Source organism: Coregonus clupeaformis, chromosome 36 (assembly GCF_020615455.1).
Source record: "Coregonus clupeaformis isolate EN_2021a chromosome 36, ASM2061545v1, whole genome shotgun sequence".
In the NCBI taxonomy this organism is placed as follows: Eukaryota; Metazoa; Chordata; class Actinopteri; order Salmoniformes; family Salmonidae; genus Coregonus; species Coregonus clupeaformis.
The window spans coordinates 27,453,801-27,471,404 of record NC_059227.1 but is presented as its reverse complement, the minus strand read 5'-3'; the positions used below and the strand labels follow the sequence as shown (position 1 = coordinate 27,471,404).

The 17,604-nt window shown below is 43.5% G+C and overlaps 1 protein-coding gene across 2 annotated transcripts in view; it reads left to right on the top strand.

Moving 5' to 3' along the window:
* LOC121552696 (leucine-rich repeat and fibronectin type-III domain-containing protein 2) overlaps positions 1-17,352 on the top strand; it is a 157,984-nt gene extending 140,632 nt beyond the window's left edge. For both annotated transcript variants that reach the window (XM_041865705.1, XM_041865704.1), the window contains one exon: positions 14,380-17,352. In XM_041865705.1, coding sequence (XP_041721639.1) covers positions 14,380-15,415 — 1,036 coding nt within the window. In that variant the 3' untranslated portion in view covers positions 15,416-17,352. The remainder of the gene's footprint in view (positions 1-14,379) is intronic.
* Positions 17,353-17,604: the final 252 nt, after the last annotated feature.

The window sequence follows — 17,604 nt, the reverse complement described above, 5'->3', positions numbered from 1 at the left end:
CCCTTCCACACCGATTGCTCAGTTTGGCCGGGCGGCCAGCTCTAGGAAGAGTCTTGGTGGTTCCAAACTTCTTCCATTTCAGAATGATGGAGGCCACTGTGTTCTTGGGGACCTTCAATGCTGCAGAAATTTTTTGGTACCCTTTCCCAGATCTGTGCCTTGACACGATCCTGTCTCGGAGCTCTACGGACAATTCCTTTGACCTCATTGCTTGGTTTTTGCTCTGATATGCACTGTCAACTGTGGGACCTTATATAGACAGGTGTTTGTCTTTCCAAATCATGTCCAATCAATTGAATTTACCACAGGTGGACTCCAATCAAGTTGTAGAAACATCTCAAGGATGATCAATGGAAACAGGATACACCTGAGCTCAATTTCGAGTCTCATAGCAAAAGGTCTGAATACTTATGTAAGTAAGGTATTTCTGTTATAAACATTTTATACATTTGCTAAAGTTTCTAAAAACCTGTTTTCGCTTTGTCATTATGGGGTATTGTGTCTAGATTGATGAGGGGGAAACATAATTTAACCCATTTTTGAATAAGGCTGTAACAAAATGTGGAAAAAGTCAATGGGTCTGAATACTTTCCAAATGCACTGTGCATACACACACACCGCAGACTTTGAACTGATCTGAATTTGATGCAGGCTAATTAACTTGTGAGTCTTATTATGTGAGCTTTACTCAGAAACGCTTTAATTAACTAACATAGGCCTACTATTGATTTATTTCATCTCAGACTTTTATTGCCTACTGGACTCATGGAGAGCTACTCTCTCACGTTATTTTGTTGGGGCGATTGACTCTTTGAACTTACAATGGCTAGCCCCAAGCTATTTTACTTTTTTCTTCTGCTTTGTGCTATTTGCTCCATGACTCCTGCACACTATGTTGACTATGAACTTGCTCGTTTACCTGACCGTGGGACAGACAATGTTTGTTACCCACACTCGCGACTCTGAGACTCTATCGGTTGCACGGACTCTTGGCCTCCCATCCTATTCTAACCCCCTCTCGCCAGGCTTTGTATTCATGCTACCTGATGAAATTACTGTACACTGATCTTGTTGCCATCTGATGCACATTCAAATATCATACAAAATCAGCTCTCCCAGTCCTCTGCTGTGCCATGATTGTATTGCTGCTGATGATATCTGAAAATGTGCATGTACACCCTGGGCCGTCTACTGTTGCTAGCCCCAATTCTGACTTGTGCTCTGATGATTTCTGCTTCACTGATTTCTGCTCTCGTAAAAGCCTGGGTTTTCTGCACGTTAACACTAGAATTCTTATTATCTCAAATTGATCAATTGAAAGTGTGGGTTCACAGCTCCAATCCAAATGTGTTGTTCATTACTGAGACATGGTTAAGAAAGAGTATTCTGAACACTGATGTTAACCTTTCTGGTTATAAATTTTTTTGGCAAGACAGATCTTCCAAAGGTGGTGGAGTGGCAATCTTTACCAAGGAACACCTTCAGTGCTCGGTTGTCTCCACCAAGTCTGTCCCCAAACAATTTGATTTGCTGGTTTTAAGCATTAAGCTTTCAAATAGCTCTTTGTTGACTTTTGCTGGGTGTTATCGTCCACGATCAACACCGGCTTGTACCCTACCTGCCTTAAGCTCCCTCCTGGCCCCTTACACTAAGTCTGAATCTGTCCTGCTAGGTGACCTAAACTGGGACATGCTTAAACCACCTGACCATGTCTTAAAACAATGGGACTCCCTAAATCTATTTCATATCATTACCAATCCCACAAGGTATGACTCCAAACAGAATTAAAAACAGGTTCAGCCCCTGGTTCGACCGTGATCTGGCAGAGTCACCCCACCTCAAGAACACCATTTGGCGAAAGGCTCGGCACACAAATACTCAGGCTGACTGCCTGTCATCCAGGCAAATTATAAATAAGTGTACTCAGGCTATCCGGAAAGCCAAAGTTAATTGCTTTAAGGAACAGTTTTCTCTCTGTGGGTCTAACCCCAAGATGTTCTGGAAAACAGTGAAAGACCTGGAGAATAAACCCTCCTCCTCACAGCTGCCCATGTCTCTTAATGTTGATGATCTGGTTGTTACTGACAAGGAACGTATGGATGAGCTCTTTAATCACCACTTCATTAAGTCAGGATTCCTATTTGACTCAGCCATGCCTCCTTGCCCATCCAACACTTTCTCATCTCCCAGCCCTTCTAATGTGACTAGCCCTGATACTCCTCCCTCTTTCCCCCCTGCCCCACTACACAGCTTCTCCCTGCAGGCTGTCACTGAGTCTGAGGTGCTGAAGGAGCTCCTTAAACTTGAGAAAAGAAAACATCTGGGTCAGATGGTTTAGATACTTTCTTCTTTAAGGTTGCAGCCCCTATCATCGCTGAGCCTATCTCTCCTCTCTGGGGAGGTTCCCAGTGCTTGGAAGGCAGCCACGGTGCGTCCTTTATTTAAAGGGGAGATCAACCTGATCCTAACTGTTATAGGCTGATTTCTATCTTGCCCTGTTTATCAAAATTGTTGGAAAATCATGTCAATAATCAACTGACTGGCTTTCTTGATCTATAGTCTATAGTATTCTCTCTGGTATGCAATCTGGTTTCCGCTCAGGTTCTGGATGTGTCACTGCAACCTTAAAGGTCCTAAATGATGTCACCACTGCCCTTGATTCTAAGCAATGTTGTGCTGCTATTTTTATTGACTTGGCCAAAGCTTTTGATACAGTAGACCATTCCATTCTTGTGGGTCTAAGGAGCATTGGTGTCTCTGAGGGGTATTTGGCCTGGTTTGCTAACTACCTCTCTCAAAGAGTGCAATGTGTAATGTCAGAACATCTCCTGTCTCAGCCACTGCCTGTCACCAAGAGAGTACATCAACAACATAGCTCAGGCAGCAGGAAGCTCTTCTCATCCATTGATATGCAGATGACACAGTCTTATACTCAGCTGGCCCATTCCCAGATGCTGTGTTAAACACTCAACAACAAAGCTTTCTCAGTGTCCAATAAGTTTTCTCTGCCCTATACCTTGCTCTGAGCACCTCCTAAACATAGACGACCCCCCCCCCCCATAGTAATCGCTCCTCTTTCAACCCCAGCTGCCAAACTAACCCTGATTCAGATGACCATCCTACCCATGCTAGATTATGGAGATGTAATTTATAGATCGGCAGGTAAGGATGCTCTTAAGCGGCTAGATGTTCTTTACCATTCGGCCATCAGATTTGCCACCAATTATCCTTATAGGACACATCACTGCACTCTATATCAAATCAAATGTATTTAGAAAGCCCTTTTTACATCACCAGATGTCACAAAGTGCTTATACAGCGACCCAGCCTAAAACCCAAAACAGCAAGCAATGCAATGTAGAAGCACTCTATACTCCTCTGTAAACTGGCAATCTCTGTATACCCGGCTCAAGACCCACTGGTTGATGCTTATTTATAAAACCCTCTTAGGCCTCACTCCCCCCTATCTGAGATACCTACTGCAACTCTCATCCTCCACATACAACACCCGTTCTGCCAGTCACATTCTGTTAAAGGTTCCCAAAGCACACACATCCCTGGGTCGCTCCTCTTTTCAGTGCGCTGCAGGTAGCGACTGGAACGAGCTGCAAAAAACACTCAAACTGGACAGTTTTATCTCCATCTCTACATTCAAAGACTCAATCATGGACACTATTACTGACACTTGTGGCTGCTTTGAGTGATGTACTGTTATCTTTACCCTTTTGCCCTTCGTGCTGTTGTCTGTGCCTAACAATGTTTGTACCATGTTTGTGCTGCTAACATGTTGTGCTGCTGCCATGTTGTGTTGCTACTGTGTTGTTGTCATGTTGTGTTGTTGTCTTAGGTCTCTCTTTATGTAGTGTAGTGGTGTCTATGTTGTCGTGATGTGTGTTTTGTCCTATATTTTTATTTTATTTTTGTGTGTGTTTTTTTCAGCCCCCGTCCCCTCAGGAGGCTGTTTCCCTCTTGGTAGGCCGTCACTGTAAATAAGAATTTGTTATTTATTAACTTGCCTAGTTAAATAAAGGTGAAATAAATAAAATTAGGTTTGGATTTAGGAAGTCCATTGTGAACATTTTGTGTATTGATGGGCTCATAGCAGTATTCTCTTACATTTGAATAGCCTAAGGGACCCTCTGTCACGCCCTGGCTCTGGGGACACTGTTATGTTGAGCCAGGGTGTGTAATTCTATGTTTGGATTTCTATGTTGGCCTGAGTGACTCCCAATCAGAGGCAACGAGTGTCAGCTGGTTGTCTCTGATTGGGAGCCATATTTAGCTGTCTGTCTTTCACTTTGTGTTTGTGGTTTCTTGTTCCGTGTTGGTTCGTGTTGTAACCAGGGACGTCACGTTTTCGTTTTGTTGTTTTTGTTCGTGTGTTCATTCATTTAATAAAATGTTCGCATTCAACGCTGCGCCTTGGTCCTCCTCTGTAGATGATGATCGTGACACCCTCCCCTTGTACTTGAAAAAAAATGACAATACCCTCCCCCTTCATTGAATTAACTAAAAACAATGATTACGACCACAGTGACAAATTAGGCCTACCTCATTATTACAATCAGGGGGTGAAAAAAAATCTGCTTTATAATAGAGCATTGCATGTACCTATCGTTGTATTTGCGGGTCCCAGAAAAATTTGTTTTATAAACACATTTAATGCAATTCTAGTCATTTAACATGACTGAAGACCTAAGCAGAATTTATTTTCTAATACCAACGTTTTTCTGAGCTAACAGTCAGCGGGCCAGAACTGTGACGAGGTGAAATTAAGCAGTCAGGCGCAGGAGGTAAAATACCGAAGTCCAGAGTTTAATGTGTTCACATATATCAAACGCCCCAAGCGTCAAAAGGAACAAGCTCAAAGGAAAACATCCACCTTGGTATAAATACAATGTTGAGTAGCTCAACCGAGCTAACATGCTCTCACAATAAACAATCACTCACAAGGGGAACAGAGGGAACACTTATACACATACTAATTAGGGGAATGAGCACCAGGTGTGTGTGATTGACAAGACATGACAAGTGGAGTGATGAGAATGAGATCGGCAGTAGCTAGTACTCCGGTGACGACGAATGCCGAAGCCTGCCCGAACAAGGAGGAGGGGCAGCCTCGGTGGACATCGTGACAAGAACATAATATCATAGCAGCCCAATTCATACACATACGGTTAGTACATAATCAATTCAATTAAAAATAACATAATAATTTAGATAAAATCACAAATGTCATATAGTATATTAGTTTTGAAGCCTATTTCTATTTCTCTGTATTTCTATCTCTTTCTTGATTAGGGAAAAACAGGTAGCCTACCCTACTTTTTATTATCTCAAAACAATCAGAAAGAGAAAATGTAGCTTTCAAAAAGTCCCAAAAGAAAAAGGCGGATTAAAAAAATAGAAGTTTCAAGAAAGAAATGACAGAGAGATATGCGTTCATCAGATATGCGTTGATTTTACCACATTTATCCGATGCCACTGTAAACACTGTAAAAACACTATTAAAAAAATCTAGTTGTTTCAACTAATTATTATTAAGTAACTCGTTCCTCTACCTTTTTTGTTTACTCAACATTTCGGTCCAAGTGTTGGACCAAAAATTCAGTCAATTTTAAAACTATGTGTTTGCTCAACTTGTCTCATATGTTCATTCAACAAAAAAATATTATTTGGGCATCTTACCTAAAGATGTCACGGATCCCCCCGGTACTGCTGCTCATTCCGTTCACCAGCTCCGGAGGTCTACGTCACCGGTCTTCTAGGCGTCGCTGACCTGGATCATTACCACTAACCCCGGACTGTCTTGTCTCATTACGCACACCTGGTTCCCATTTCCCCTGATTAGTATGTGTATATATGTGCCCTCTGTTCCCCATTGTCCTTGTCGATTATTGTCCCATGTCCGTTGGTCTCGTGAGTACCGTGTATTGTGCTCTTGTTATTACGGTTCTCGTCCCGTGGATTGTTTAGAGGATTACACCTTGCTCTTTTGTTTGGGTTACATCCCTGTGTTATAAACTCAACAAAAAAAGAAACGTCCTCTCACTGTTATTTACAGCAAACTTAACATGTGTAAATATTTGTATGAACATAACAAGATTCAAAAACTGAGACATAAACTGAACAAGTTCCACAGACATGTGACTAGCAGAAATTGAATAATGTGTCCCTGAACAAAGGGGGGGTCAAAATCAAAAGTAACAGTCAGTATCTGGTGTGGCCACCAGCTGCATTAAGTACTGTGGTGCATCTCCTCCTCATGGACTGCACCAGATTTGCCAGTTCTTGCTGCGAGATGTTACCCCACTCTTCCATCAAGGCACCTGCAAGTTCCCGGACATTTCTGGGGGGAATGTCCCTAGCCCTCACCCTCCGATTCAACAGGTCCCAGACGTGCTCAATGGGATTGAGATCCGGGCTCTTCACTGGCCATGGCAGAACACTGACATTCCTGTCTTGCAGGAAATCACGCACAGAACGAGCAGTATGGCTGGTGGCATTGTCATGCTGGAGGGTCATGTTAGGATGAGCCTGCAGGAAGGGTACCACATGAGGGAGGAGGATGTCTTCCTTGTAACGCACAGCGTTGAGATTGCCTGCAATGACAACAAGCTCAATCCGATGATGCTGTGACACACCGCCCCAGACCATAACGGACCATCCACGATCCCGCTCCAGAGTACAGGCCTCGGTGTAACGCTCATTCCTTTGACGATAAACGCGAATCCGACCATCACCCCGGTGAGACAAAACCGCGACTCGTCAGTGAAGAGCACATTTTGCCAGTCCTGTCTGGTCCAGCGATGGTGGGTTTGTGCACATAGGCAACGTTGTTGCCGGTGATGTCTGGTGAGGACCTGCCTTACAACAGGCCTACAAGCCCTCAGTCCAGCCTCTCTCAGCCTATTGCGGACAGTCTGAGCACTGATGGAGGGATTGTGCATTCCTGGTGTACCTCGGGCTGTTGATGTTGCCATCCTGTACCTGTGCCTCAGGTGTGATGTTCGGATGTACCGATCATGTGCAGGTGTTGTTACACGTGGTCTGCCACTGCGAGGACAATCAGCTGTCCGTCCTGTCTCCCTGTAGTGCTGTCTTAGGCGTCTCACAGTACGGACATTGCAATTTATTGCCCTGGCCACATCTGCAGTCCTCATGCCTCCTTGCAGCATGCCTAAGGCACGTTCACGCAGATGTGCAGGGACCCTGGGCATCTTTCTTTTGGTGTTTTTCAGAGTCAGTAGAAAGGCCTCTTTAGTGTCCTAAGTTTTCATAACTGTGACCTTAATTACCTACCTTCTGGAGGTAAGCTGTTAGTGTCTTAACGACCGTTCCACAGGTGCATGTTAATTAATTGTTTATGGTTCATTGAACAACACTTTACAATGAAGATCTGTTAAGTTATTTGGATTTTTACAAATTATCTTTGAAAGACAGGGTCCTGAAAAAGGGATTTTTCTTTTTTTGTTGAGTTTATATATACGTGTTTGATTTGGGCTTCGTCACCGTCGTTTTTCATGACGTACATTGCTTTGGGTGGAGAAATAAAAAACCCTAATACGTATTTCTGCGCCTGTCTTCTAATCATTATACAACGTGACAAAAGAAGGCTTTTTCTCAACTTGGAGCTAAGTTTGGGCCAACAAATTTTTTCTTGTTCCGGTAACAAGAAAAGTTCAGTAAACAAAAACATAAAAAGCCCTACCCCCTCAATCCGAGCACTGGTTTTATAATAATATATATAATATGCCATTTAGCAGATGCTTTTATCCAAAGCGACTTACAGTCATGTGTGCATACATTTTTACGTATGAGTGGTCCCGGGGATCGAACCCACTACCCTGGCATTACAAGCGCCATGCTCTACCAATTAAGCTACAGAGGACCACCTGAGACCAAGCCCTTCACGGACAGAGGTACGCTATATATACAAAAGTATGTGGAAACCCTTTCAAATTAGTGGATTCGGCTATTTCAGCCACACACGTTGCTGACAGGTGTACAAAATTGAGCACACAGCCATGCAATCTCCCTAGACAAACATTGGCAGTAGAAGGCCTTACTGAAGAGCTCAGTGACTTTCAACGTAGCAAGTCAGTTTGTCACATTTCTGCCCTACTAGAGCTGTCTCAGTCAAATGTGAGTGCTGTTATTGTGACGTGGAAACGTCTAGGAGCAACAATGGGTCAACCGCGAAGTGGTAGGCCACACAAGCTCACAGAACGGGACCACCGAGTGCTGAAGCGCGTAAAAAATAGTTTGTCCTGCAACACTCACTACCGAGTTCCAAACTGCCTCTGGAAGTAACGTCAGCACAAGATCTGTTCGCCGGGAGCTTCATGAAATGGGTTTCCATGGCCGAGCAGCTGCACACAAGCCTAAGATCACCATGCGCAATGCCAAGCGTAGGCTGGAGTGGTGTATTGCTTACCGCCATTGGACTCTGGAGCAGTGGAAACCCATTCTCTGGAGTGATGAATCACACTTCACCATCTGTCAGTTCAACGGACTAATCTGGGTTTGGCGGATGCCAGGAGAACGCTACCTGACTCAATGCATAGTGCCAACTATAAAGTTTGGTGGAGGAGGAATAATGGTCTGGGGCTGATTTTCATGGTTCGGACTAGGCCCCTTAGTTCCAGTGAAGGGAAGTCTTAATGCTACAGCTTACAATGACATTCTAGATTATTCTGTGCTTCCAACTTTGTGGCAACAGTTTGGAGAAGGCCCCTTCTTGTTTCACCATGATAATGCCCCCATGCACAAAGGTCCATACAGAAATGGTTTGTCGAGATTGGTGTGGAAGAACTTGACTGACCTGCACAGTGCCCTGACCTCAACCCCATCGACCACCTTTGGGATGAATTGGAAAGCCGACTGCGAGCCAGGCCTAATCACCCAACATCAGTGCCCAACCTCACTAATGCTCTTGTGGCTGAATTGAAGCAGGACCCCGCAGCAATATTCCAACATCGAGTGAAAAGCCTTCCCAGAAGAGTGGAGGCTGTTATAGCACTAAATGGGGGACCAACTCCATATTAATGCCCATGATTTTGGAATGAGATGTTTGACGAGCAGGTGTCCACATACTTTTGTTCATGTCGTGTATTTAATGAGTGGTGACACTATTAGAGGAATTGGACGACAAATCTATGGATAGCCCATAATTTCGTCTGTCAAACAGGTAGGCCTACATTTTATTTCTTAAATAGGAAGAAATAGCCTCCAATACAAAGCCCTCTAGTTGTTAGTTAATTTGAGTTAAAATGAAGACTGTTTAAATGAATTACTCGAATTAGCCTAATTTCAGCACCATGTGCTTCCACCTCCCGATTGATGATTGAGTGTGATGAATATGAGCCCAGAGCCGATGGCGGCAACACATTTGGGGACTGTGGCACAGGCTGGTGTATGAGGAAAGTACCAAAACCCCTTGATAGGGGAGGCGCATGCAAGCAGATGGGGAAAGTTGGCTAGGATAGAATAAATTATCTATGAAAACCTGCAAAATGGTGAATCAGGGGAAAAAATGCACTACCGTACCAGGGAAAGAATGCAGTACTCTACCCTGTGTCCAATAAAAATCCACACAACCCTCCCCAAAGCAAAAAAAAAAAAGGTTACACCCCCCTCACCTATTTTGGACCTCCCCTCCACCCCCAGTAATTTTCAAACTGTCCTAAGTAATTCCAAAAAGAGAGTTTACAAGTTTTATGCTTATTTATTCATTGTAGAGATAACAAATGCAAAACAACACAAAACAAACCAGTAACGCAAACCTTGAGCATAAGCTAACCCTCCAGTTGCATTATTTTAAACTCCCAACTTCAATGTTTGCAGTTTTGTTGTTGTTGTTGCATTCATCTATTATAGTTAGAATAGCGGGATGTTTTATTGCAAGATATACACTCAAGGGTATGGACACAGACACTGGCGAGAGTCACGGCTCATTTAATCTCCCCGCTACTGCTAGAGTACAATACAGTACAGCAGCATCTCCCAAGAAATGCCCTAGCAGGGAGTGCAGAGCCCATTAGGGATTTTTGCCTATAAAAGCATAATCAAATTTCCCAGCACCCTGACGATTAGGCTGAATCAATGGAGCAAGAGACCCATTTGACATGACCATGTCTGTATTTGTCCAGAGAGAGGCTGCCTTAAGAAATCAATGAGAAGAATGAGCTATGCTTTTGAAACATGAGTCACCGAGTTTCTAAACCCAGAGGTGCAACATCTCAAGACTTCCGGGAACGCTTGCGAAACAGACCAAACAGACCAGGCCGGGGTTTGGGAAGTCAATGAGAGAAGTGAACAATTCTTCCTTAGTTGTTCATTTGAAAAACTCTAAAGGCACAACCTAGATTCAAGCCATGGTGTTAACTAGTTGAACTTGTTATTACTCCAACCTCGTGAATGTGACAAACTGACACATTTACATTTTCGTCAAAAACTACTTTATATCGAAGGAGTGCCTTTGATTTGACGGCCTGCACAAGCGCAGTTCGGCGCGAGATGACCGTTAGACCCGATGATATGTTTCTACGCATGAGATTAGATAGCCAACATTGCCATGACATCGCCTACAAGTGTGATCTGGGATTTCTATTGGAAAAGCAGTTTTAGCCTATCTTCATACTATACTGTCCTTGCCTGAGTCTTCTACATTCCATCTGGGGTTGGGGGGATGAGCCATGAAATACTTTTATGATTGTTGAGTGGGAGAAATGCTTTAGCCTGAAGTAATGATTTGTTTGTTTGTTTTCACTGGGTCTATTTCTTGCCAAGGAGGAAGTGCGTTGAAACTGTAACTGACAATACTTGTAAACTCTGGGAGGAAGAAGGTAACTGTGGCTCCCCTCTCCTTCACTTCCCAGAAGCAATGTTTAGGGACTATCCCTCTCCTTCTCTTTCTCTGATTAATGTTATGGCCTCATTGCCCTCTCCTTCTTGCGACACCTGGTGTTGTAGGTGTCCTGGAGGTTAGGCAGTGTGCACCCAATGGTGTGTTCGGCTGAGCGTATATTAGGACAAGCAATGTCTGAGTGGCATTGACTAGAATACAGCAGAATACAGTATATACATATGAAATGAGTAAAATAGTATGTAAACATTATTAAAGTGACCAGTGTTCCATTATTAAAGTGACCAGTGATTCCATATCTATGTACATAGGGCAGCAGGGTTGAGTAACCGGGTGGTAGCTGGCTAGTGACAGTGACTAAGTTCAGGGCAGGGTAACTGGTGGAGGCCGGCCAGTGATGGCTATTTAACAGTCTGATGGCCTTGAGATAGAATCTGTTTCTCTCGGTCCCAGCTTTGATGCACCTGTACTGACCTCGCCTTCTGGATGATAGCGGGGTGAACAGGCCGTGGCTCGGGTGGTTTATGTTTTTGATGATCTTTTTGGCCTTCCTGTGACACCGGGTGCTGTAGGTGTCCTGGAGTGGAGGCAGTGTGCGCCCCCTGGAGAGCCCTGTGGTTGTGGGTTGTGCAGTTGCCGTACCAGGCGGTGATACAGCCCGACAGGATGCTCTCAATGGTGAATCTGTAAAAGTTTGTGAGGGTCTTAGGAGCCAAGCCGAATTTCTTCAGCCTCCTGTTGCTCCTTCTTCACCACACTGTCTGTGTGGGTGGACCATTTCAGCCAATTTCTCCACGGCGGCCCTGTTGATAATTATTGGTCATTTGCCTGCAGGAAAGGGCTACAGAGTCGCTGTCATGCCTTCTTCACCACAGTGTCCATGTGGTTTGACAATTTCAGCCAATTTCTCCACGACGGCCCCGTTGATGATTATACATTCACATCCAAAAGCATTGCCACCATTGATAAATATGAGCAAAAAATACTGTATAAAATAAATAATACAAATACTGAGCTAAATTGTATGCTCCAAAATATTAGAAAATCACATTATTTTATACTAATACAATTGCTCAGAGATAAATATTTGTAATAAAAAAAATCTCAAACATATGTGTCAGGATTATTGCCACCCCTGTTTTCAATACTTTGTGCACCCTCCCCTTGCAAATATAACGGCACTTAGACTTTCTCTATAATGTTTTATGAGATTGAAGAACACATTGAGAGGGAGAGACCATTCCTCCATACAAAATATTTTCAGATCCTTGATATCTTTCGGTCTGTGCTTATGCCCTCTTTAATTCAAGCCACAGGTTTTCAATGGGGTCAAAGTCCGGAGACTGAGATGGCCATTGCAAAATATTGATTTTGTGGTCAATTAATAATTTCTTTGTGGATTTTGATGTATGTTTGGGGTCATTGTCTTGCTGGAAGATCCACTTACAGCCAAGTTTCAGCCTCCTGGCAGAGGCAACCAAGTTGTTGGCTAAAATGTCCTGGTACTTGGTAGAGTTCATGATGCCATTGACCTTAACAAGGGCCCCAGGACCAGTGGAAGCAAAACAGCCCCATAACATCAAAGATCCACCACCATATCTTACAGTAGGTATGAGGTTCTTTTCTGCAAATGCGTCCTTCTTTTGAGGCCAAACCTACCAGTGTGTGGCCAAAGAGCTCTATTTTCGTCACATCTGACCAAAGCACCCGGTTCCAATCCAATGTCAATGCTGTTGATCAAACTCCAGGCATTTACATTTGTTGGTTGCTCTCAATAAATGCTTGTTTTATGGCCTAGAACAAACATATCAATGGTAAAAGAATAAGAACACAACACAGGATGTTTAAGGAAATATACTGAACATTTTAAATAAATGTGTAAAAAACTAGCTTACTAACATTTACAATTGTGGGAGTAGTGATTAAGAAATAGCGAGCAAACTGTTTGTAAATGCTTTGTTATAAATGATTTATTACGGACCGTTAAAATAAAGTGTTACTCCAGCATTTTACATTGGTGTTAATGGCCAGCATTTTACATGGGTGTGCATGGCCAGCATATAAACATGGGTGTGCATGGCCAGATACTGTGACTGAATAACTGATGTTGTCGAGCAATTGCTGGAATTGCTCCAATTGACAGGATGTTACCAGCTCCGAGCCAGTTCCCTGGACATTATATTCTCCGACATGTTACGTCTGCCAGTCCCTCCAGGATTCCTTTTTTTGTTGTTGTGATAGTTGTGTGCCAAAATTCAGACATTTTGCTAGGCAATTTGCAATGATTTTGTCAAATTTGTCACAAAAATGCGCTGAGTGGGGGAAGGTTGTTGATTTAACCATTTTGTGCGGTAAAAGTGTGGTGATTGGTTCAAATTGCAAGCCCTCTTTTTGTGGTGCGGTGATCGGACAGTTTTACACAGGAATATTGTGATGATTTCGCTGTTTTATGCGGTAATAGTGAGGTGATTGGTCAAATTTGCAAGTCCTCGTATAATAGGTGTATATGTCTTTAGGGAGTATAAGACCCCCCTGTGGACAGGTGAGATGATCTCATCCATTACTGTTTTATAAGGCTACCTGTCTCTCGCCTCAGAGACTCCATCTTCTGAATGTAAGAAAGCGCTTGCAGCCGCTTGAGCAACATAGGTATCTGAGGCTCTCGCTGTTACACAAGGCTTTCAATCTTCTCTCTTTCACTCTTTTTTCACTCTTCCTCTGTGTTCTGGTTATTTATTTCAATTCAATTTCAATTTAAGGGCTTTATTGGCATGGGAAACGTGTGTTAACATTGCCAAAGCAAGTGAAGTAGATAGTAAACAAAAGTGAAATAAACAATAAATATTAACAGTAAACATTACACTCAGAAGTTTCAAAAGAATAAAGACATTTCAAATGTCATATTATGTATATATACAGTGTTGTAACAATGTGCAAATAGTTAAAGTACAAATGGGAAAATAAATAAACATAAATATGGGTTGTATTTACAATGGTGTTTGTTCTTCACTGGTTGCCCTTTTCTTGTGGCAACAGGTCACAAATCTTGCAGCTGTGACGGCACACTGTGGTTTTTATTTATTTCTCTCTCATCTCCATGGCTCAGATATGGGATGGAGCGTCTGTTTGCTGCAGCAGGACAGACGGCTTAAAGAGATAAAGCCAATTACAGCTGGCTGTCTGTTAGACTAGAACAGCAACCACAAATAGACAACACTTGACATCTCCTCGGGAATGAACATAGGAACACGGAAGCCCTCTTTTTCTTTTAGTGGAAATTACCTTATAAAGAACAATCAAACACTTTTCTTTTCATTGTATTGATATTAAGTGTATGGTGTTCAAGAAAGACGCATGTTGATAGCATTATCCCTCCAAATCAATTCAGTTTTATCAAATCTACTAGGTTTTCACAGCTGACATTTCCAGGTTTTCACGGATGTCAAACTATGATTATGCTGACTCATCTGTAATTACCATGCGTGTTTAACACTTCCTCTGTGTTTCTATAGGATGATCCCGGCCTCCAGCAAAGCCTTCCTGGTGACCAACCTGGTGTCGGGGACCAAGTACGACCTGTGTGTCTTGGCCGCCTGGGACGACACCGCCACCACCCTGACTGCCACCAACGTGGTGGGCTGTGCCCAGTTCTTCACCCGCGACGACTACACCCAGTGCCAGTCTCTCCACAGCCAGTTCCTGGGGGGCACCATGATCCTGGTGGTGGGTGGCATCATCGTGGCAACGCTACTCGTCTTCATCGTTATCCTGATGTTGCGCTACAAGGCCACCGACAATGAGGGGGGTGGCACGGGGGGGATCGGCAAGCTGACCAGCGTTAGTGACACTCACTCACAGACCAATGGGGGCCGGCTGGGACAGAACGGCGTGCCCCTGCCCTTGCCCAAACCCAAGGCCAAAGTGACCCTCCAGGACGAGGTGGTGGAGTTTAAATGTGGATCCCTCCAGAGCAGCCTCACCTCCTCCTCTTCCTCGTCAGGGGGCTCGATGGCCGGGGGTGACTCTCACAGCCCCAACAGCACCCTGGCCAACATGTGGAGGCAGGCGGCCCCCTCCAAGCCCCGGGCCAACCTGGACCACCTGCTGGGGGCCTTCAACTCCCTAGAGCTCCGGGGGGGCCAGGGCAGGGATAGGGGAGACCTGGGGGAGCCATCCTCCAGCAGTAGCACTCTGGTGGCGGGCGGCGATAGGCCCCCCACAGACAGGGAGCCCCTGCTGGGCCGGACAATGGACTCGCGGCTCAGCCGGGTGCTCATGCTGCCTCTGGACTCCAAGCCAAAAAGGAGCCAGTCGTTTGACATGGGGCACTGTATGGATACAAACCGACAAACAGAGAAAGCGACGGCCTCCAGCGCCTCCACGGCCACCACGCCGGTGTGCAGCTACCCCCGGCGCATCAGCAGCATCTGGACTAAGAGGAGCCTGTCTGTGAACGGCATGCTGCTGCAGTGTGACGAGGAGGGTGATATGGGGGGGAGCAAGGGGACCTTGGAGAGCCAAGAGTGGGTCATGGAGAGTACTGTCTAGGAGAGATGATGACAGACTTCTTCTAAAACACTGCCCCAGCCAGGTGGCAATACGCCTCAGTTCTGATAGACCCACCGGTGAGTGGAGAAGTCCCTGCTTTCTCCCTCCCTCCTTGTTTGCATGGAATTAATTCATGTTAATCTATTGTGGATCCTCCATTGTTGTGACAGATAAGTAAAGCTCAAATCACGGATCTCGAACCCCCAAGTGGGTAAATCGGCTAACGACGCTCTGTGGACCAAGATGATTCGTGGAGTGAGGTTGTTTTTTGTTTTTATGTGTGTGTACTCTACATGGGGAGGGGGGGGACACACAGTAATGGTCAACCACAAACTACAAGTAAGTCATGCAATGAAACCTAGTGGATTGTGCAATCTGTGAGTGGTATGGAGTCACATGGAAACTCAGAAATTGGAAGCAGGCCTGTTGTTCATAAGGAGGGCCTTAGTTTCTCAGACACAAGGAACGTAAAACAAATCACTGTATTTGTTGACTTGTAAAATGGCATACCAGTAAAAGTCACTTTTGTTGCTGAGATGTTGGGCCATGCCCCTGGACTATACTACTGCTGCAAGTGAATCTGAAATATGTAATGAATTTAACGTTTTTATATATTTTATTTTGCCGATCAAACACACGTTGTCTAATACTGTTCTTTGCCTCTGTACAAGATGGGGCTCCGACCTCAAGATTTGCATTATGAAAAACTAGAATATACAAGTATATCCAGACCCATTTTTAAATATCCACATAACCATTTTGTTTCTTAACCCATTCGGACTGAATGGTATGTATATATCGGCAATGTAATTAATCCTTACAAAAATATATGAAAAAGATTTAATGAAAACAATGTATGTGAATATATTAACTTTATATACAGAGTATATATTTGAGGGTTCATTAAATAATTCCATATCTGGTCCCCTGTCAAGTTGTTTTCATGTATAAAGCAAGCAAACAATTTATCCTCAAAACCAAGTTTTTTTTTTAAGATAACAATGTGAAAATGGTAAGGTCTTAAGTGAAAATGTAACTGTTATCGTGAATTAACCCAATATAGAGCTCACAACAAACATAAGTTAACCCTCTCCAGCACAGAAAGATTAAGCCCTCAGAAAAACTGCAGCTCAACATGCTCAATTGTTGAGAGACAAGCATTCTTCTCCAATTCCAAGGAACATTTGTACATGTTTATGAACTTTGATACACTTACCTGTATACTCTATCTGGAATGTATCACCTTAAATGGTCGACATTTGAGAGTAAGCAGACACCTTGCCACCCTCACCAGTTATTGGCATGAGAAATGTACAGGGAATTCGTACTGAACTATCTGTGTCTTGGAATTGTCAAACATGATTTTGTGTTTGGTAGCATAAACTCATAGTGTTGCAAAACCCTCCATCTCTTTGTGATCGTGTCAAGACAGCCCTTCATGAACATGAACTACAATTGATATAACTTGAGTTTACTAAAAATCCATTGTAAGGTACCATAAACGTACAGTGCACAATGGTTATGCTCTCAACAATGGTGAAGTTGTTGGCTTTTCTGTAACGTGTACAACTTGCATGTTTATCGAGGACTAACTCATGAGACCATGAAGGACCTTATACACTATCTCTCTTTCTCTATCTGTCCTTTCTCATATTGTGTTGTCTGAATGGCTTTCTGGCATTCTGGATCGACTGCTTCTGTACATTGACTGGCTTTTTTGTACAATAACTGAGAGAGAATGTTCAATGGAGAAAACAATCATGTACACCAGTGTCTTTATTTTCTTTGTAAGCATAAAGAAATAAAGAGGTGCTTCACTCTATCATTACAGTGTAACCATGTACATTTCTCACCTGGAATTGTAGACAATGTTTCTGTGGTGAAACCTATTGTTTTTTGCTACAAAAAAATAAAAAAAATTAAGATATTCTAAAACATTCATGTTGTGTCAGACCCTTATTGTAAGACATGCTAATGTGCAACATTTGTAATATAAATGTATAATTGTTCAGTATTTAACTTATTTTGTCACCCTCTGGTAGTTCTGGGATAAACAGTAATCTGATCCGTATGAGGTAACCTGTCTAAATGATTAGCACTCATATCTGTAGCCATAAAATGCATTTTATAATGTTGAAACACACTTGGGTTGTGTAGGCGGAGAGTTGGAGGCAGGTATGGGTGGTGTG